Source organism: Xyrauchen texanus, chromosome 4, assembly GCF_025860055.1.
Source record: "Xyrauchen texanus isolate HMW12.3.18 chromosome 4, RBS_HiC_50CHRs, whole genome shotgun sequence".
Taxonomy (NCBI): domain Eukaryota; kingdom Metazoa; phylum Chordata; class Actinopteri; order Cypriniformes; family Catostomidae; genus Xyrauchen; species Xyrauchen texanus.
Window position 1 is genome coordinate 40,302,648 of NC_068279.1, and position 22,264 is coordinate 40,324,911.

Sequence of the window (22,264 nt, forward strand, 5' to 3'; positions counted from 1 at the left end):
TATTGATAAGTCCTTTCATACTAATGGATGTGTACTGATGTAATGTACTTATTTGACTTGTTGTTCTTTAAAGGGGTCATATCATCTTTTCATTTATTTATTTATTCTTTTTGACCCTGAATTATCACTCTCCTGTGATATAATGGTTGCCTATCTATTGTACTTCCTCCTATTCCTAAATAGGTGCTTTCATTGTATGGAAACAAGATGCAATGAAAATAAATGGTGACTGTTTTAACAGATGGAATTAGAGTAAATTATGACATAATTGCATTATTGGGTAAACAGAACTATCCCTTTTAGTCTTAAAGTTCAGAACAAGCCATGTTTGCAGCAGTCTTTTTAAACTTTAAAGGAGGAACTTTAAATTTTGAGGAACTATTGAGTTCTGAAAGTTATTGTAATGTATGTTTTCATAGTAAAATGAATGAACTCTTTTATTTCAAACGATCAAGGGAAATTCAGTTACTCATGATGTGACTCCTTTAAATTTGTAGCTATGAATAACAAATACTGTTTGCTTTCATAACCTTTATCTGTTTAGTTCAAATACAATGGACTGAAAGAACAAAACCTGTTAAGTATGCCTGTGTTCACGATCATCTAACAGACTTACTCATGGTTTTGTTGCTTTACAGCCAGAGGGAATCAGAAAGGAAATACTAACAGGAAAAAGGATAGATCCTAGGGGTGTCTATGGTAAGGACTTCTGAACAATAGCAGTATGCTCTCTGGTCATGTCATGATTTCGTTCACACTATATCTATTTGTTTCATCAGGTACCACAATACATAAAATTGAGTTCAAAACCTCTCTTCCTCCAAAAATTGTGCCAAAGTCATCTGTGGACCGTGTTCTCTTAATTGGTGGTATGATAGCACATGACAAAATTGAGATGTTTGTTGAGATGTTACTGCATGTGCAAATGTGTGGAACATCAAAGAACAACATTAGAAGACACACTCTGTACTACATATATATGTATATATTTTGCTCTCAACTTCAGGTGAAGTACTGGGAAAGCTTCTGTTGATAATAAATAGCCCACAAGGTTTAAAGCAGTTGACTGACCTGCCAAGAGGCTCTGCAGAGATGGAGCTCATGGCTCTTCTGCCAGTCTACTATGTTTACCACTACCTGGAGAGCACAGAGGGATGGGCCATTCTGGGTCAAGAGGCATCTACGACTCCCAAGGAAATAAAGAGGAAGATGCAAGCTGGTGGGCTGTTTGTTTCAGATTCAATATTAGAATAGAATAGATATTATATTTCCAAATACTGTAGCATGCTTTTTCTGTGTTTATAGCATTTTCTGTTCAATTATTATTTTCATCATCATTAATATTATGATTTAATAATATCAAAAATAATATTATGAATTTGTGACTTACATGACCTGTATGAAAGGCACTGTATCATTCAATATTAACTAAGATATTAACAGTAATAATAGCTTTTTGTATTGTAACATAACATACAATATGTGTCTCATAGCATAATACACAAACTGCACGTACAATTGCTTGCATGGATTTACCATAAAGTGATCCAAAGATTTACTGTTCCTCTCCAGGCATCACCAGCATCATGTCTTTTAAGTTAAAGGAAGAATTTGCCTTCAGCATGTGGTCAGTAGAGGACAAATCAGCCAGCACCTGGTAAACAACTGTTCTACAAGTTCTTTGCCCTATTTTTTCTCCCAATATCTGCTGAAATGAGGTAATCTGTTGCATGGACAATACCTCCCTAGGGTGACGGCTCTCATTGTCAAGACGTTTGCTGATATGAATCAATATATCCCTGTAAACACCGATGTGCTGACCAACACCATTCAGTGGCTAATAAAAGAATGTCAAAATAACGATGGCTCCTTCACTGAGAAGTCAAAAATCAAACCACTAAAACTTATGGTAAGAGAAGAAACCTCATACAGTATATTATGCATTATATGTATTACTATAATTATACTCTCTGGAATACTTGATTCTGATTGGTTTGCAACAAACCAGTGCTACGTTCATGTTTCTCGTATCCCTCCGTGGTCTTCCTCTTGTCAGAACAAAAATATGTAATAGACACCATCTTGCAACTCAAAATGGTTATTTATGACTCCAATATTAATTGTAATACAGTATATGGTGAGCATAAAACCTTTAAAGATGAAAGGACAATATTCCTAAGAAATCGTTAATAGACTCAACGAGATGGATGAGAGAGAGCTTAATAGAGTAGGACATGTTACATTGTAGCTAAATATGCTGGCTAAGTAGTCAATTGAAAAAGTTAGGCTAATTGGATTGCAGATGGACAATAGTATTTGCATTAATACTGTAATATTGTTGCAGTGTTCGTCTTGTTGCTAGGCTGAGTGTTTACTATTTTTTTTAGTGGAAGGCGCTTTAAGCTTATCTACAAGTAAGATAATACAATAATATAAACTGAAATCAATATTTCATGTCTTTGTATTTAATGACTTGTTAAATAACCGTGTTCTATTGATCATTATCGCAAAATAAACCCCCTTAGGGTTTTAAATGTTCAGCTTATTTTGCGATAATGACCGGCTGGCTGTACATTATCCCTTACACATTGGATTATGTAAATTATATAGAGTGTTGGTATTATGTTTTGCAGCATTTTGATTCACATTGTCTTATTTCTTAAAGGGTGCCGGAGCAGATGTAACTGAAGAGACAGTTTTCCTCACATCTTATGTGATGATTGGAATCTCAAATGCTCTGAAGATACAAAATGTTAACATACAGGTACAACTGGCAGTAAAATCTGAACAAATTTAACAAATTCAGATAAAGGATTACTGGGTTTGGAATTCCAACCAGAAAAAGAAAACTTTTAACACCGAAATATTTGCTCTGTAGCAATGACAGTACATCATATCATATGACTAGCAATGGGAGGTACTGCTGTTATTAACTTAATCATACACTGATAATGACAATGTAATAACTATCTAAAATGCAGCTTGAAGTGCAATACAGTGATTATTATAGAGATCTGATGACAATACTCGAGGAAGCCTTGTTGGATAAAAACACATTTCTCTATCTAGGCCTTTAGAAATGCCATAGATCAAGCAGCAAGGTACCTCTACTCTAAGACGAAGACGATACAAAATGTATATGTTAGAGCCATTGCATCCTATGCCCTGACACTAGCAGACATACATAGCATGCCTGCAGTCAAACTTTACGAGGAACTTAAAAAAGAGGCTCAGATTGAAGGTAAAATCTTCTTCATGCTATTCTACATATTGGGACAAAAAAAAATCTGATTTTGTTGTAAACATTTTAGACTACATATATTTATAAGACAACATGTCAGATTTTATTTTACATTGCAGGTGACCCAGTCACAGTTCGTTACTGGGAAGACACAAAACAAATCAAGGATCGATTAAAACCCAGTAAAGAAACAGCAAATATGGTGGAAACAACAGTTTACGTCCTGCTTAATGCTTTATATAGAGGTGATTCCAGCTATGCAAAACCAATCCTGAACTGGTTGACGCAAGACCAGAGATATGGAGGGGGTCTCCATTCAACACAGGTACTCTTGCACATGTGGCAAGTAGTTTTACATGGTACACTTAAATGCAGTCTACAGTTTAAGGGACACCAGTGGCAGTCCTGGCTTACTTGGTGCCCTAGACTAAATAAGACATGATGACAAAATTATAAGACTTGTTAGTCATGAGGTATAGTTTTCAACTCTAGCATGCGAGGGGACCTGGGTTCAAATCCCCACCTCATATATGAAATTAATGAACCAAGCAAAATTGTATCTAAACTTGACAGCAGCAAGTGGTAATATGGTAAAAATATATCTATCTGTCTGACTATCTGTCTGTCTGCCTGTCTGTATTCCAGCTATCTTCTAACTATCTTTTTTTCTTTCCAAAGTGACTTACAAATATGGAATACAGCATAAACAATTATTATTAGCTTTTAATTTTTATATTTCTCAAATGTGATCTGCCTTTCCGCATATTTCCAGGATACTATTCTCACTTTGGAGGCCCTAACTAAGTACAGCATCCTTGCTAAACAAGCCAAATTAGACATGGTGGTCAGCATTGAATACAAGACTAAAGGTGACATCAGCCGTATACAACTAAATCAGCAGATGCCAGTGGCTAAACCAATAGAGGCAAGATCTCTAATTTCTACAATTAACAATGGAAACCACTGTTTAAAGGGAGCAATGACTTGATTTCCAAATCGAATACAAAAATGTTTTGCTTCTTTGAAAAGGTGACCCAAAATGACGATATTATTGTTAAAACAGCAATGAGCTCTGGCGTGTCATTTGTCACAGTAAGTGAGCTTTCATTAAAAGAGTCATTTTCACTGTATTTAAACACTACAAAGACAAAATGTATGTGTGCATTACAACATTTTTGCAAAACTGAAATTATGTGCTTCATTACACGTTTGGCTGCAGTTTTAATGTGCAATGTCCAGCAGGGGGTGCCAAAATCGAGCGAAATTAGGCTGTTATTAGACAAGGTTTTTAAGGTGAATTTTAGAAGAAGGTTTTAATTTGAGCACATTTTAGCCATCTAGCTCAAAGTCCAATACTATATTAGGTGAGCTACCAAGCAAGCTAATGATATAGGAATAAGTGTGTATATGTAGGTGGGCTTGTAATACAAGTGTTAAAATGTATCATTTTGAAAATCACACATTAAAGTAAAAGTGTTTTGATATGATAACATAGTTTGGAGTGAAAAATACATTTTTATAAAATCTAAATCAGCAATTGTACTTGTGATTTGTGTGACAATAAATAAAACAAATAGTTGTTGTAGCGCCTCTAGTGTTCATTTCACCAGGAAACTGCAGTGAAACGTAGAAAGCGGCATGTACATGTCAGTTTGCAGTCTTGTCGTTAATTGCTTTTCTACACAAACCATTGTATGTATATACATTTTTTTCAGTTGAGAACAGTGTTCTATGAGATGAATGAAATTGATGAAAACTGCCAGTTTGAGACATCAATTGACATTCATGACCGTATGGCAAATTCAAATGGTAGGTTTTAATCTTTATCTGCATTGCTACATCCAGTATTATTTCAGAAACAACTTTAAGTGAAAATCTGTTTTCTTTTTGTTCAGATCCCATGTTTTTGTCACAGCGGATTGTGGCATGTGCAAAGTAAGTTGTAGAATGTTCTTATTGCAAAGTTTTTTCTTATTTTCCAGTAAAATATCTAAATATCCTTAAAACAAGATTAATTTACTCAGGAATAAAAATTTTACAAGATATTAAAGGGGTCATGAAATGGAAAATACAATTTTCCTTGATATTAAGACATTTAAGACGTATCTGTACAATAAAAACCTGATGTCAATTTCAGAACTCAAAACTTCCTCCCCAGTCTAAAAAGAGCATTTATAGGGTAATGAACCTAAAGAGAGAGTATAATTTTTGAAAAGTATGTGTATGCCAAATGGAATAGCATCCATATCTGTGGCAAACTCTTTAGGAGTTACTGGTATATTATATTCTGAAAGAAATTCTGTATACCTAAATAACAGACCTTCGTTATTAAAGAGCTGTAACATTCAATATCCCATTACTGAATCATTGATTTTAGAACAAAGATTTATTCTTAAATAAAATGTTCCTATTGTTTCATTTGTAACACCGATGAGGAGAAAAGTTATGCTTGTAAATGAGAGTCCATGCCAAAAGATCTTGTTGGTGAAAGTTAGATAGCTTGACAGGGAGATTTTGAATATCATAATGACATAAAAAAAAAACTTTGCCCCACCAACGGTGGGATTTTAATTGTGTTATTTAGTGAGCTAAAATCAATGAAGTTAAAGCCACCCTTTTTGTGAGAATTTAGTATCACTGACTTTTTCAAATAATGGGATTTTTTTTTCCATAAAAATGTAATTAATATTCCAGTTAGGCGAGACAGACCCTCTGCCTTAAGCAAATCTCTCCCTTTCAAAGAAAGGTCTCTCTGCAGCCAGCAATTAAGCGTTTCATTGTTTTTGTAACAACTGGGTTAAAATTAGCAGTGCATCTAGAGTTATCTTTGGTCATTTGTATACCCAAATATGTAACACAGTTTTTGACTGCAATACCAACAATTGAAGAAATCATACTTTTTTTTTTTAACGAAAGTAATTAACATATATTAAGATTAAAATGTAGGCCTGAGGCTTTAGAAAAGAGATGAAGAGTACATGGGGCTGCTGACATTTGCAGAGACTCTTCTAAGAACAGGGCAGTATTATCCGCTAACTGACTAATAATTACCTCTGTATTGCCAATACTGATGCCTTTTAAATGACTTGCTTTGATGTGTGAACTTAGAAATTGCGTCGCAGTAATTGCTCATTTGTATTTGCACGCCCCACAACATGTGTCATCACACCCTTGGTCCCGCACACTGGCATTCAGTTCATATCGTAAACAGAGGGGGAGAGAGACCGGCCTAGTGTTACCAACTATTTTTGAACACCAAAAGACCCATCTGGACTATTTTTAAATTTTGTTATTGTTGCATTAGATAGCCATCTTTTACCATTGTCATGTTTATAGTGCCGATTTAACTCAGAACAACTCAGAAAAGGAGACTCCATTCAGCTTCATTCCTTTTGCTGTACTAAACACAAACTGCTCAACATACTGTTCTATCAGGGCCTGGGTGGCTCTCAAATTGGCACAGTTGCTAGGGAGGGTAGAGCAACATGGGGTAACCTCCTCGTGGTCACAATTAGTGGTTCTTGCTCTCAATGGGGTGCATAGTAAGTTGTACGTGGATCGTGGAGAGTAGCATGAGCCTCCACGTGCTGGAGGTCTCTGTGGTGTCATCACAGCGAGCCACATGATGAGATGCACGGACTGACTGTCTCAGAAGTGAGACGTGAGACTTGTTCTCTGCCACCCGGATTGAGGTGAGTAACCGCGCCACCATGAGGACCTACTAAGTAGTGAGAACTGGGCTTTCCAAATTGGGGAGAAAAGGGGATAAAATTTAAAAACATACTGTTCTTTCACCGATCTGCACTATTTTTAATCAATGGTGTATGTTGGTGTAAATATGGTCCGCTTGGATAAGTTTCTGGTGATATGCACCTCAGTGCACCTATGCGTGTCTTTGTCTATTCATCGTGCTATGGGCTATGTATTACGATTCAAGCTTTGCAAAGGAACTGTTATTGAAGGATGGTAAAAATACTTGTAATTGATTGCAAAAATGTAAGTAAACTGTTTCATTCATGAATATTTCATATGTCATGACTGTTTGATGGTTATGGTGCTTGACTGAACAGTATAATGTATTCGGATGAAATGTGTTGGATGTGTGATATGTGTAAACACTGAAATGTATCTTTATAAAGTTGTGTAGCTGGTTCATTCTCTTCTGACTGAGTTTCAAATATGATTGTGTATTTGAGGGGCTGCATGATGTTAGCCAAATAGAACAGTGGGAATTTCAAAACTGAACTTTTCAGAGATAGAGCAAAAAACAGGGTGGAAAATGATAATTAATTACTAAACCATGACTATTTTAGTGCTAAAAATTTACTAACATTATCAGTGGACCTTAGGTAAGATAAAAACATTTATTTCATGACCCCTTTAAGACTTGTTTTCAGAGAATATTACTTGAAGTTTATTTTTATACTATTAATACAGCATGTTTTATACATGTTTTAAGGGGTATGTTCAGAGATATATCTGAAAACAAGTCTTATTATTTATTATCCAGTAAAATTAGGGATCTTTAGATATTTGTATTGGAAGACAAAACAGGAAAAGAAAAATATTTTACAGTCTTTGTAGAAACTCTTATCATAAGTACAAGTTTGAAATGAAATTTTCTGCAATATTATGATTTTTAAAATACTTAAAAATGAAAATGTGAATCACCCTTCCAATTTGTGTGAAGATACAAGCCACATGAAAACGCAGTTGGGAGTGAGGCAGGACTCACAGTAATGGAAATTCATTTGCCGACTGGGGTGAGCCCAGTTCTGGAAGATCTAGATATGGTAAGATAATTAATATTCTCTTGCAGTATTGCATTCATCCAATATATATATATATATATATATATATAAACCCACCTATATTTATTACTATTTTTTATTTAATTGTTTTAACTGTGTGATATTTTACATTTAATTTTGCAGTACCAGAATGGACTTGAGTCACGATTTTCCAACTACGAAATCATGGGTGACAAAGTCATCCTTCAAATTGATTCAGTGAGTATCATCAAACATAAGAAATCTCCACATCTGGCACATTTTGTATTTCTACAATGTGATATGTGTTTAATCCTGTAGAATATTTATTGCATACATTGCTTATCACGCAGATTCCCTCAGAGGAGTTCTACTGTGTGGGTTTCCGTATTCAAGAGGACTTTGAAACTGGCATGACTAAAGCCTCTGTATTCAGAGTTTATGAATTTTATGATCGAGGTATGTTTCTACAAATGCTTAAAGTTTAAGCTAAAGTGTGATGTTTCTGACCAGCAAGCGTCACCAAATTGAATTGCAAAAATGATTGTTTTCAAACAGGTTTTTGGAAAACAGATAGCCCCACCCCAAACTCACACCATTGGTTGAGTTAATGTTGCTGTGTCAGGCTGGGGTGCATTTCCCAAAAGCATTGTTAGCCAAATATGGTCGTAAGTTCCATAGTTACCAACATTGTTTCCCGAAACAGTAGTTCCAACCAACATTGTCAAACAACATCGCAAAGTTGTGTGGTTGGAACTACAGCTATTTACCTGTGGTTAGAAGCACCATATTTTGCTGTGTGGACATCATTTCACTTCACTGAGGCTTCTATAACTTTTATTGCATATACATCTTTCATTCTGTCAAGACTTTGATCACATTTTCATGCATTTAAAAAAAATACTTATTCAGGGTTTTGCAGAAAGTGGCATTCTGAAATGTAATATAAACATAAATGCAGCCATTTCAAGAGCTTAAAGGCTGTTAAGAGAAAGAGAACACTGTTTCCGTGTCCATATTAACAAGCAAGTGGCATTTTTGGTTGCATTCCAAATGGGATAAATCAGCACTTTTTCCTTCAAATAGAATTTTCAATAAATATGACTTAAAATGTGAGTTCCAAATTATTTTATTTTGGAGCCCCACATCTTTCAGCCCTCCACTGCTCTCACAGTGGATGGAAAAGTCTTTGAAGGGAATAGGGCATAGGGATGATCTCTTCTGAATAGAACGGACCCATCTGAAGAGTGTGCATGTGCGTATGTGCTCAAGTGCATCAGAGGAACTCCGAAGTCTGATGTAGAATAAAACACATCTATTGCGTGCAATGCATCTGTCTCATTACCGATTTCATGTCTAAGCAGCCTTTTTGCTTTTAAGCCTGAACCTGACAATAGAGTTTTAAAATATAAATATAAACATAGAGACGTTTAAAAATACATCCTTACCTATTCAACGTCTAAAGTTAACTGATAGTGTTTTGAAATGTAGAAGCAAAATGAAAAGAACATTTTCTAAAGCAACCACATAATTTCATTTTGCTTGTATGACACGTGTTAGCTTGACTTTATGATTGGTCTTGAACCACGGTACTCTGAATCCAAAGTCCAACGTTCTATGAGGTGAGTTAGCACGCAAGTTAATCACTTTGCAAGAAGTGTAAATAAACCGATCAGCCACAACATTAAACCCACCTGCCTAATATTGTGTAGGTCCCCCTCGTGCTGCCAAAACAGCTCAAACCCGCATCTCAGAATAGCATTTTGAGACGATACTCTTCTCACCACAATTGTACAGAGTGATTATCTGAGTTACCGTAGACTTTAAATAATAATATTAATAATAATAATAATAAAATGTTTTATTTATAGGCACCTTTCACCAAACTTAAGGTCACCAGGCAAACTTTACACAAAAAAGTCAACCTTGAAAGCATCAACAATAACAACATTAAGCAAACAGTATTATGATATACAATAAAACTTTGGAAGATACAATTTATAAACTCAAAGCAGGCACAGTCATAAAAAAGCCTGTTTAAAAAGGTGAGTTTTAAGACGATATTTTAATAATTTCACTGTTACGAATGTTCAAAGGAAGGGAATTCCATAAGTGAGAGGCAGTGTAACTAAAAGCCATAGTGTTCAGATGGATACGTGGTAAGACAAGAAGAGTTGATGAGGTAGATCTGAGGGTACGAGTAGGTGTATAGGTATGAAAAAGATCAGAGAGATGGGCTGGTATGAGTATTTCTGTAACTGCTGATCTCCTGGGATTTTCACACACAACAATCTCTAGAATTTAATCAGAATGGTGCCAAAAATAAAAAAACATCCAGTGAGCGACAGTTCTGTGGAAAGAAACACCTTGTTGATGAGCGAGCTCAACAGAGAATGGCCAGACTGGTTCAAACTGACAAAGTCTACAGTAACTCAGATAACCACTCTGTACAATTGTGGTGAGAAGAATATCATCTCAGCATGCTGTTCTGAGAGGCAGGTGGTTTTAATATTGTGGCGTATGTAGGTGGGTCTGTAATACAAGCGTTAAAATGTATTGTTTTTCAAATGATGCATTAGAGTAAAAGAGTGTCGATTTCATAAAATAGCAGGTTCTGAGTAACAGAGAGAAAAATATGTATTTATTAAGTCATAATCAGCCATTGAAGTCATGATTTGAATGAATGTAAAAAAAGCACACAGTTGTTGTAGCGCTTCTAGTGTTCATTTCACCTAAAAACTGCAGGGAATTGTACCTGGAGACACGTTTAACAAGTTTGGTAAAAATAAATATAGAGTCACAGTTTCAGTAAGACCAGTTCATGTTGGATTTATGTCTGATTCATTCATTCAATCATTTATGCCTAGTACTGTGACATTCATCTAGGTCTACTTTAATATGTAGGCTAATAAACTCATTTTATGTTTTGGTAGCAAATGAATGCATCAAGTACTACTATCCAGAAAGCCGTAAGCTGTTACGACTCTGTGAGGGAGACAAATGCCAATGCATGGCAGGTAAGCAACACATGCACCAGACTGAAGTTGCACATTTATACTCCTTCTGCGCCATTTTCATTTTAAATTTATGCGAGAAAGTTTTAATGAATAAAAGTATTATTTACTCTGACCATATGCTGAGTGTAATATGTCTTTGGCTAAAAATGTATTTGTATTTCTTTGTCCTTTTTTTAAATTAGCGGAATGCTGCAACTTTAAATCCACCATTGATTCCAGTATCACCATTGAACAGCTCATCAAGGATGTGTGCAAAGAAAATGTCAAATATGGTAAATATTGATTTAAGGTTAAATTAATATGAAGTCCATCCTCATTAAGTTTAATGAAGTCTCTAATTTATTCTGAATTCATAATATGTAGACTAGTTAAAGAATATTCAATTCAGTTTGATGGAAATTGTCCTAAAATTGAAATGAGTAGATCTTAAAAATAGACTCTATTTAAATATTTTGAGTGTAATTTACTTCATGTTTTGAAATTGTTTATTTGTTTTGTTTTTGCAGCTTTTAGAGTGTTAATTGAATCCTCCAAGGCAGGTGGGGATTTTGTGACTTACAAAGCAAAAGTTGAAGCAGTCCTCCAAAAAGGCAAGAGTGTATTAAATATATTTGTATCATTACTTTTTTTTTAATTAAGTAGTAATAAAAATTCTATATTTTTTCAAATAAGCAATTTTTATAACAAGCTTCCTGACACAATGCAACTTATTTTCTGTTGTACAGAACAAGGAGTTGACCTAAAAAAAGATTCAGAGATAGAATTAATTAAAAAGGCAACTTGCAGTTCTACAAATTTCGAAGTTGGTAAGCAGTATCTAATCATGACTGCTGAGCGCATGCAGATACAAGTGGGTCGTTCTTACAAGTGAGTTCTTATCTGCTCTCCTGCTCATTTTTTAACAGTCACACATCTTGCATCTTGTGTGATGAAGAACTTTCTCAGACTATACAACAGCTTAGAACTCTTGTTAAATTCTATAATTAACTGTTTAACACCTTGCATTGCTGGATCAGTTAGTATGACATTCAAGCATCATAAAATCTCAAACTATCCCATCTTTCATTTTATACACTGATTTTCTCCAAACCATGTTTCAGGTATAAGTTTCCTATGGACTCACAATCTTGGGTGAACTGGTGGCCACACGACTCCAACTGCAGAGATGAAGCCTGCAGAAAATATGTCAAAGTTTTGAATGATTTTGAATTAGATTTCTTATTATCTGGCTGTGAGGATCAGTGAAAAATACAATGCCAATTAGAAGATGTCATTCTTATGACTATTGTTATGCTATAACTTTGTTGGGTTCTTGTACATGATAGCATAATCCAACAGGTCTGAACAGGCCTAAAAGCATCCTTCAATAAAATTTACTATTTCTGATCCTAAATTGTATGATGATTTTTATTTCATTTTTATTGAAGATTGATGCATGGAGTAAAGAATTTGTGTAGGGGAAAAATTATTCTTCTCTGCATGCCACCCCCCTGCTGGGCAGGGAGAAGAATTTCTAGCAAAAAATTACTTAAAGGAGACCTATTATGCGACACTCTTCCGGAAAGGGGGCGGGGAGCAGCAGCTCATTTGCATTTAAAGAGACACACACAAAATCGGCGCGTTTTTGATTCCACCCAAAAAGAGGTATTTATAACATGGTATAATAAATGATCCGTGGGGTATTTTGTGATGAAACAGACACATTTTGGCGACACCTGGGGACTTATATTATATCTTGTAAAAAGGGACATAATAGATCTCCTATAAATATTGATCTGTTTCTCACCCACACATGTCATATTGCTGAAAACAGACACATTGTAACAGTTCAAAGGTGGGCAAGGAGGAGGCGGGTGTCACAGTCTGTCTTCACCACATTCAAGGACTCTTATTTTGAAGTTCTCTCCTGCACTACGTTTCCCAGAAGTCACTGCCCTGATCACTCCCTCGTTATCCCCACCTGTATGTCATTCCCTCATTAAGTTCCAAGTGTATATATACCCTCTAGTTTTGTCAATCCTTGAATTGTATTGTTATGTTTGATGTTACTCCAGTGTTTGTAATTAAAGGATTTAAAGTTCCTACTCCTGCGTCTCCTCTTGACACCTAGGACACCAAGAGTTATAGTGGGAACCGGCTGAACAGTCAACATAAAGTTTAATTGTAAACATAAATTTAAACCAACATAAAATATAAGGACACACATACAATGCAGCCTTGTGTGTCTCTCTCTCTCGAACTGGCGCCTCCTGCTCCCCTTTATCTTGCTTTCCTTATATTATATCTTGTAAAAAGGGACATAATAGGTCTCCTTTAAATATTTATCTGTTTCTCACCCACACATGTCATATTGCTGCTGAAGATCTATGGATTAAACCACTGGAGTCTTATGGATTACTTTTATGCTGCCTTTATGTGATTTTCTTTTAGCTACAAAATTAAGTCACCACTCAGATCAAACACAGCTAAAATATTCTTCTAAAAATCTTAATTTGTGTTCAGCAGAAGAAAGAAAGTCATAAACATCTGGGATGGCATGAGGGTGATAAACGATGAGAGAATTTTCATTTTGGGGTGAGCTATCCCTTTAAATGGAGGAAAACAAACATGTTACAGCATAATACTGAAATAATTCAGATAGTTTGCCAAACACAGTGAAAACATTCTCCCAGCTGTTTCTCAATCAGACACTGAGGATGGAGATCTTAGACATGATGCCAGTGATGATGGTAAATCAGTCTGTTATTGCTCATCTCCTACAGTAAACGAGACTCTCTGGCCGGCAGTGGCAGTTTAGTAATGTTACTTACTACATTCACTCTGCAGTAAATGTCCTTCATTCAAGCCCATACATTTTCATTGATTTTGGATATTGTAACAGTTCAAAGGTGGGCAAGGAGGAGGCGGGAACCGGCTGAACAGTAAACATAAAGTTTAATTGTAAACATAAACTTAAACCAACATAAAATATAAGGACACACACAACTCAGCTTCGTGCGTCTCTCTCTCGAACTGGCGTCTCCGGCTCCCCTTTATCTCACTTTCCTACTGATCAGCTGATTTAGCGCTGGCCGTGCATCATCACGGCCTGGCCACGCCCTTCTCCTCATCACACTCCTCCCCTGCCTGATTCAGGCTGGGGCTCCAACGGTCTGACTAACTACGCTGCCCTATGGGCTGTTCCCCTGGCAGACGGCAGTGAGTTCTCCAGCTCTCAGCAGCCGGCAGTGAGGCCTCTGGCGGATGGAACCGCTTCTCCCCTTCTTCGGCAGATGGCAGCGGTTCCTCTGGCTCTCGGTGGCCGGCAGCGACCCCTCTGTCCCCAGGCAGATGCGGTGGCTGCTCACCTGGCAGATGGCAGTGGCGAGGACTCCGCAACAGCGCATCCCTCCTCCCTACCAGTTTTCGTCACAACTGTAACAGTTCAAAGGTGGGCAAGGAGGAGGCGGGAACCAACAAAAGTCAACATAATCTTAAACCAACATAAAACATAAGAACACACTCACAACACGGCCATGTATGTCTCTCTCTCTCTCTCGAACTGGCACCTCCGGCTCCTCGTTATCTCACTGTCCTGCTGATTCAGTGCCTGCAGCGCATCACCATGGCCCAGCCATGCCCTCCTCCTTGTCACAGATATACAGTATGCATTCACTGACTGCAGGGATACTAGTAGGGGCCAAAACTTTGTGGTCATTTCAGTGACTTGTCTCTACTAGAACTACTGTACACTTGCAACCTATACAACAACAGACCAGACTTATAACCCAGAGCTCAACAATAATGATGACCCATTGAGAGAGTGTAAGAAATCTCGGGCCAGTTGACAAAACAGTGACTTGCCTGTTCAGCATGTCTTTTGTTGATCGTGGATGTGTTTATTTTTTTTTGCTTTGCAAACTTAAAGATTTGTTTTTTTTGTGATATATTGAAATTGCTGTTGGAAATTCTGCTGATTTAATAGTTTAAGTGGCCAAGGACCTCATTCCACCCACTGTACCTCATCCATTTTTTTGGGTTATGCATTGCCAACCCCTCTTAAGTATTCCTCAATCATCCTTTTCTGAATAGTGTAAAAACTAATAAAAAGACTTGACAAACTTGCACAAAATATCCAGTAATAATAACTGCTTAATTACCAAAAGTGTATAGGATCATTAAAGACCAAGATATGTAATAGTGTTTTTTTGTGTGTGTGTGTGTGTGTGTGTGCTCTGTAAACCATATTTTTATGAATATTTCAATTCTAATACAAGTTTACTATCACATAATATCAATTTCTTTGTTTATTACAAGACAAATGAGCATTATATTCATTCAAATGACTACTATATCACATTGATTTTCCGTGTGACAGTGGTGAATTATCAGTATTCAATATATGCATGTACACAAACATGTTATATATGCTATTTCTTCCTCAAGGTGGTGCTGATTTTCCAGTGATTTGATATTTGACATTACTATTTGATGAAGAAACAACATCAAAGTAAACTATAGCACACATGAACAGTATGATTTAACTATTGTTATTTCTGTGTACTACTGAAATTGTGTAAGTTGTGCATCTATTTAGACTCAAAAAGTGCCTGAGAAAATACATATGTGTATCTTATGTGTTATGTGTATCTCAGTATGTGTTTTACAGCCAGTTATGTCTTGTGAAATTTCAGTTTGGAAGTAATGAGTCTTGTTCTATATTTCTTGCATCATCTCTTTGATATATGAAAAATAAAACATCAACATTTTATTTTCTAAGTGTCTTGAAAAAGTTTAGAAAATTTGTCACTGTCTGAGCATTTTGTAAATCCATTTGCGATAGATATACTTTATGTGCCGGGTTGCTTAAAACCCAAGTATGTAATAATAATAGCAAAACATATATTTGAGGGTTAAATATTATTCAAAATTTAGAAACAAATCATACAACTTTTTATGAATTTATTATGATAAATGACAAAGTTTATCATTGTTTATGGTGAGAATATGGCTGGGGAGATCTGAACTACTCTGAAGTGTGTCTCAAGCATTCTCTTTCTCAGATTTACTTGCATGGATTTACTCAAATAGCCTATTTACTTGCAGATAAAAGAAAATACAAGGGAACACGATATATCACTGAGGATCTGCTCAGGCGATTGACTAAATGTGAATATTTAGCTTTTGTTTGGACTCTGGATCTGTCTACATCTACAAGTAGTGACAAACAATTCAGGGTAAGATTAAAACATGTCTTATAAGTGTGTTTAGTGTGAATGGCAAGCTTTATGTAGTAGTGTTTGGGGGGTTGCATTTCATTTCTATTGACATTAGTGCTTTCTTATTTTTACAGTATATTGAAAACTTGGACAAGTATGATCACCTGCAGATTCTTAACCTCAGTGACAACAGGATCGAAAGAATTGAGAAACTCGAGAAGCTATGCAAATTACGGGAACTCCACCTTTCCAATAATAGGATAACGTAAGAGACTTTGCTGTTTTCTTCTTAAAAATGATATTCCCTTACAAAAATAAAAACATAGTGCCATAGTACTGTGATGGTGTCAGATTGTAATACATGGTGGAACTTTTATGTCTACCCTGGTACTGAATGATTACTGTATTTGTGTACTATGCAGGGGTTTTCAAGGATGTGCTAGAGGTCAGTGGATCTCTAATCTAATTGGTCAGTTAAAGAAAAGTGAAAATGTAAAAATGTACAAAAAATATTTAAAAAAAATAACATTTGACATGACCAAATTTTACATTATTGCTGTATGTTCTGCTTTCTAAAGACTGGTTGGAAGTCATGAGATTAATCATTATTATTTTATTCAACTGACATCTCTGATCCCCTAGTTTTAACTGTAAAAAATCTGTATATAGATTTGTGATAAATAATATATATATTTCATGAACCTTTACCTGTCACCTTTAGCTTGCTCACTGGGGTTGCTCATTCGCCATATTCTCAGTAAAGCTGCTTTGGAATAATATTTATTGTGAAAACGCTGTACAGATACAGCGTTTGACATTTGACATTGACATTTTAAAAACCCCTGTACTATGTATTTACATGATACTTCAAAGAATCCGATGGTACATATCCTTAAATGGCATTGCCATGTTATGTGTCCAAAAAGCAAAGTACTACCATGTCCAAAAAACATTGGAGTACCATTGTACTTTTTGTTACTTTTTATTTTTGTTAGTGTTTTAGAACATTATGCCTGAAATTACAGAAAAACATATTATGTTCAGAAGGCCAGTAAAGTCATTTTTATATTTCATTTAATTGCAGAAAAATTGAAGGTCTAGAGCACATGACAAGTCTTCAGGTTCTGAATCTTGCCTTTAACAACATTGAACATCTACCAGTGTGGCTGGCAAAGAAGCTCCAATCACTTCAGACCATAAACCTCCAGAAGAACAAGATATTATCGGTGGGCCAATTTCTGTGATTTTCATAGAAAAGTACTGTACGTTTAGACATCTGATTATATTTATCCTTTTATAAATTGCAACAGTAATTGCTTACCCCAGCAACAATATGCCCACTTTTATCACATCTTGAACATCTTAAAGTAAAAGACTGCTGTTTGATTCTAGTGTATGCACAATCATATTATTTGCAACATGATCCACCTTTTGATCTAGCTTCATGAGATGACTAAACTGAAGCCACTGAAGAACCTGACGAGTCTGACATTAGCAGAGAACCCTGTTTCCAGTCTGCCCCACTACTACTTCTTCCTGATCTTCCATCTGAGGTCACTGGAGATATTAGATGGACAGCCCATTAGTCTGCAGGAACAAGAGCAAACACATCAGCGCATTCACATGGGTACAACATTTCATCTTTCACATTTATGGGCCCAATCTTTGCCTCCATTGTCGTGGTATAATCTGAGCCCATCAGTACTGTCTTTACAGAGGAGGTTGAGCGTTTGGAGCAAGAGCTTAAGGTGAGAGCTGAGGAGATTGCAAGGCTCCAGAGAGAGCAGGCTGCAGCACTGGAAGAACTGGAGCAGCAGGAAGCAGTCAATCAAAGCCTGAGGCTGCAGAATCAGGAGCAGCAGCACTCCCATGAGCAGCTTAGGAGAGAACTGGACACAAAGAATGAACTGGTAGGGTGATTTGGTAGGGAGTTTTCACTTTCATCAACCCCAGTGTGAAGAGGGATGAAAGGAATTCTAATGCGACTCTGATTTAAAGGAATAGTTCACCAAAAATGTTAAATTATGTCCCTAAGTTACTCACCTTCATGTCATTCCAAGCCCACATGCAGATATTGCGCTACAAAAAATATTTTTCGTTACATAATTTTTTAATTACATAAATACTGAGGCTACATTCAGGGGTGTAGCATCTATTATAATGGCATATACAGTACATAACAGTGGATATTCAGTATAATAAATGTTTGACTTAAAGGAATGTTCTGGGTTCAATACAAGTTAAGATCAAGCGACAGCATTTTTGGCATAATATTGATAACCACAAAAAATTTATTCTGACTCGCCCCTTGTTTTCTTTAAGAAAAAGTACAAATCTGGGTTACAGTGAGCTACCTACAATGGAAGTGAATGGGGGGCCAATTTTGAAGAGTACAATACTGTTTCAAAAGTATAGCCATAAGATGTAAATAATATGCATGTAAACATGATTTTAGTGTGATAAAATCACTTACTAACCTTTTCTTTGTAAAGTTATAGCCAATTTTACAACTTTGTTACCATGACGATGTAATGTTAACAAACCCTAAAACAACTTAATTTGCAATTTAAACAACTTTACAACTCAAATAATACATGAGTTTTAACAGAAGAATTAATAAAAGTGCTTTTATAAAATTATAACCTTCACATTTCTGCCTTTAAACCCTAAAAAAATGTGCCCCCATTCACTTAAATTGCCCACATTCACTTCCATTGTAAGTGCCTCACTGGCACTGCGATTGTTGCTTTTTTTTTTAAAGAAAAGGAGGGACTGGCCTTTAATAAAAAAATAAAGGTAAATACATTTTTGTGGTAATCGGTATTATGACACAATTGCTGTCGATTGAGCTTAACTTGTATTGAACCCAGAATATTCCTTTATGGGTCTGGTAAAACAGGAGGGTGAAAGTTCCACCTGTCAATCAACCACTGAGCTAAAATAAGCTTTTTAAAATTTGGCAGTTATGTGTGGCTTGAAAGGAAATAATCTACTATTTTATTTAAAGTGCATATACTCATTTACAGACTTCACGAAACTTCAGTATGCTGGATATCAAGCACATCAGCTCAGTTTAAACAGTTCTCCATTAAAATAACAGGAATTCTGTGCTAGAAGATTAAATGTAAGTATAACTGGCAGAAACGGTGAGCCAATTTTTTCATGCTTTCTTTTTGATCTTTAATACTTTTTATGTTTTATTATGATGCGGTAACACATTGACACACTGTAATGATTGATGTCTCCTCGAAATCCGAACAGAAGGGGTCAAAAGAGATGCATATACTATACAATCAAGTGTAAATGGTGATGCGTCTGTAAATGGCAATGGCGCCTGTCCACTTTTGATCGAATCGCCCTAAACGCATCTTAAAATCAGGCAATACACAGGGGAAGATTACACACACACACATACACTCACCTAAAGGATTATTAGGAACACCTGTTCAATTTCTCATTAATGCAATTATCTAATCAACCAATCATATGGCAGTTGCTTCAATGCATTTAGGGGTGTGGTCCTGGTCAAGACAATCTCCTGAACTCCAAACTGAATGTCAGAATGGGAAAGAAAGTTGATTTAAGCAATTTTGAGCGTGGCATGGTTGTTGGTGCCAGACGGGCCGGTCTGAGTATTTCACAATCTGCTCAGTTACTGGGATTTTCACGCACAACCATTTCTAGGGTTTACAAAGAGTGGTGTGAAAAGGGAAAAACATCCAGTATGCGGCAGTCCTGTGGGCGAAAATGCCTTGTTGATGCTAGAGGTCAGAGAGGAATGGGCCGACTGATTCAAGCTGATAGAAGAGCAACTTTGCCTGAAATAACCACTCGTTACAACCGAGGTATGCAGCAAAGCATTTGTGAAGCCACAACACGCACAACCTTGAGGCGGATGGGCTACAACAGCAGAAGACCCCACCGGGTACCACTCATCTCCACTACAAATAGGAAAAAGAGGCTACAATTTGCAAGAGCTCACCAAAATTGGACAGTTGAAGACTGGAAAAATGTTGCCTGGTCTGATGAGTCTGGATTTCTGTTGAGACATTCAGATGGTAGAGTCAGAATTTGGCGTAAACAGAATGAGAACATGGATCCATCATGCCTTGTTACCACTGTGCAGGCTGGTGGTGGTGTAATGTGTGGGGGATGTTTTCTTGGCACACTTTAGGCCCCTTAGTGCCAATTGGGCATCGTTTAAATGCCACGGCCTACCTGAGCATTGTTTCTGACCATGTCCATCCCTTTATGGCCACCATGTACCCATCCTCTGATGGCTACTTCCAGCAGGATAATGCACCATGTCACAAAGCTCGAATCATTTCAAATTGGTTTCTTGAACATGACAATGAGTTCACTGTACTAAAATGGCCACCACAGTCACCAGATCTCAACCCAATAGAGCATCTTTGGGGGTGGAACGGGACCTTCGTGCCGTGGATGTGCATCCCACAAATCTCCATCAACTGCAAGATGCTATCCTATCAATATGGGACAACATTTCTAAAGAATGCTTTCAGCACCTTGTTGAATCAATGCCACGTAGAATTAAGGCAGTTCTGAAGGCAAAAGGGGGTCAAACACAGTATTAGTATGGTGTTCCTAATAATCCTTTAGGTGAGTGTATATACACTTGATCATGAGTGAAATCAAAACTGATGCACTAGGTTTAAATCATTTATTTTTTATTAGTCATAATGATGGAAAGCATTTGAAATTATCCGTGTATGTTTAAAAAAATCGGTAATTGACAGATCATTTTTGGTTAATGCAACCCCTGCCCACATGACTTTATTTGTTATATGGAACACAAAAGGAAATTTTTTAAATAAATTTCTCAGTCCATCTTTTCAATACAACAGAATTTGGTAGGAACTGACTTCAAGATTAAAAAGATCCAAAAGTATAATAAAATTTGTCCGGGTAGCTCACAATTAGCTTATCCTAATCCACTTCTTCTGAAGGCATAAGAAAGGTTTTGGTCAGAAACAACCCAAAACTTGTCACTTTTTTTCAGGGAAATCTTGACGTCTGTTGCACGTTCACGAGTGCATGAGAGAAGCTTTTTTTGTCAGCACTAAACTGGACTGAGATAATCAGGGTATGAAATTAACTTTTCTGCCCACCAGCCACATGGGTGAATGATCAATTTTACCAGCGACTTTGATTATATATATACAGTGGCATGCAATAGTTTGGGCACCCCTGGTCAAAATGTCTGTTGTTGTAAATAGTTAAGTGAGTAGAAGATGAACTGATCTCCAAAAGGCATAAAGTTAAAGATGAAACATTCTTTTCAAAATTGTAAGCAATATTAGTGAATTATTTTTATATTGTACAATTTTAGAGTGAAAAAATGAAAGGAGCACTATGCAAAAGGTTGGGCTCCCCAAGAGATTTGAGCTCTCAGATAACTTTTACCAAGGTCTCAGACCTTAATTAGCTTGTTAGGGCTATAGCTTGTTCATCATTTGAAAAGGCCAGGTGATGCAAATTTCAAAGCTTTAAACGTACTCTGACTCCTCAAATCTTGTCCCAACAATCAGCAGCCATGGGCTCCTCTAAGCAGCCTAGCACTCTGAAAACTTAAATAATTGATGCCCACAAAGCAGGAGAAGGCTATAAGAAGATAGCAAAGCATTTTCAGGTGGAGTTCAAGTTGCAGTCTGGAAGACCAATAAAACTTTCAAAGAGAACTCCTCATAGGATTGCTAGAAAGGCAAATCAAAACCCCTGTTTGACTGCAAAAGACCTTAAGATTTAGCAGACTCTGGAGTAGTGGTGCACTCTTCTACTGTGCAGCGACACCTGCACAAATATGATCTTCATGGAGAGTCATGAGAAGAAAACCTTTTCTGCATCCTCGCCACAAAATGCAGCACCAGAAGTTTGCAAATGAACATCTAAACAAGCCTGATGCATTTTAGAAACAAGTCCTGTGGACTGAGTTAAAATATAACATTTTGGCCACAATGAGCAAAAAGGTTGCAGAATTTAATGAAAAGAACATCTCTACAACTGTTAAGCACAGGGGTG

General features: G+C 36.5%; 2 protein-coding genes across 2 annotated transcripts in view; both read left to right on the plus strand.

Annotated features, from left to right (window-relative positions):
• The window catches only part of LOC127640329 (complement C5-like), a 31,223-nt gene extending 18,780 nt beyond the window's left edge, over nucleotides 1-12,443 (plus strand). The window contains exons 22-41 of the mRNA XM_052122817.1: nucleotides 639-699; nucleotides 780-869; nucleotides 1,007-1,219; nucleotides 1,573-1,657; nucleotides 1,750-1,909; nucleotides 2,666-2,764; nucleotides 3,070-3,241; nucleotides 3,361-3,566; nucleotides 4,014-4,166; nucleotides 4,271-4,333; nucleotides 4,957-5,050; nucleotides 5,137-5,176; nucleotides 7,932-8,034; nucleotides 8,176-8,250; nucleotides 8,364-8,469; nucleotides 10,944-11,027; nucleotides 11,210-11,299; nucleotides 11,534-11,617; nucleotides 11,753-11,894; nucleotides 12,128-12,443. Of these exons, the coding sequence (XP_051978777.1) occupies nucleotides 639-699; nucleotides 780-869; nucleotides 1,007-1,219; nucleotides 1,573-1,657; nucleotides 1,750-1,909; nucleotides 2,666-2,764; nucleotides 3,070-3,241; nucleotides 3,361-3,566; nucleotides 4,014-4,166; nucleotides 4,271-4,333; nucleotides 4,957-5,050; nucleotides 5,137-5,176; nucleotides 7,932-8,034; nucleotides 8,176-8,250; nucleotides 8,364-8,469; nucleotides 10,944-11,027; nucleotides 11,210-11,299; nucleotides 11,534-11,617; nucleotides 11,753-11,894; nucleotides 12,128-12,272 (2,265 nt within the window). The 3' untranslated portion in view covers nucleotides 12,273-12,443. The remainder of the gene's footprint in view (nucleotides 1-638; nucleotides 700-779; nucleotides 870-1,006; nucleotides 1,220-1,572; nucleotides 1,658-1,749; nucleotides 1,910-2,665; nucleotides 2,765-3,069; nucleotides 3,242-3,360; nucleotides 3,567-4,013; nucleotides 4,167-4,270; nucleotides 4,334-4,956; nucleotides 5,051-5,136; nucleotides 5,177-7,931; nucleotides 8,035-8,175; nucleotides 8,251-8,363; nucleotides 8,470-10,943; nucleotides 11,028-11,209; nucleotides 11,300-11,533; nucleotides 11,618-11,752; nucleotides 11,895-12,127) is intronic.
• Nucleotides 12,444-13,723: 1,280 nt separating this feature from the next.
• Nucleotides 13,724-22,264, plus strand: part of LOC127641399 (centriolin-like) — a 42,969-nt gene continuing 34,428 nt past the window's right edge. The window contains exons 1-6 of the mRNA XM_052124387.1: nucleotides 13,724-13,756; nucleotides 16,070-16,243; nucleotides 16,360-16,490; nucleotides 17,310-17,451; nucleotides 17,666-17,852; nucleotides 17,942-18,135. Of these exons, the coding sequence (XP_051980347.1) occupies nucleotides 13,724-13,756; nucleotides 16,070-16,243; nucleotides 16,360-16,490; nucleotides 17,310-17,451; nucleotides 17,666-17,852; nucleotides 17,942-18,135 (861 nt within the window). The remainder of the gene's footprint in view (nucleotides 13,757-16,069; nucleotides 16,244-16,359; nucleotides 16,491-17,309; nucleotides 17,452-17,665; nucleotides 17,853-17,941; nucleotides 18,136-22,264) is intronic.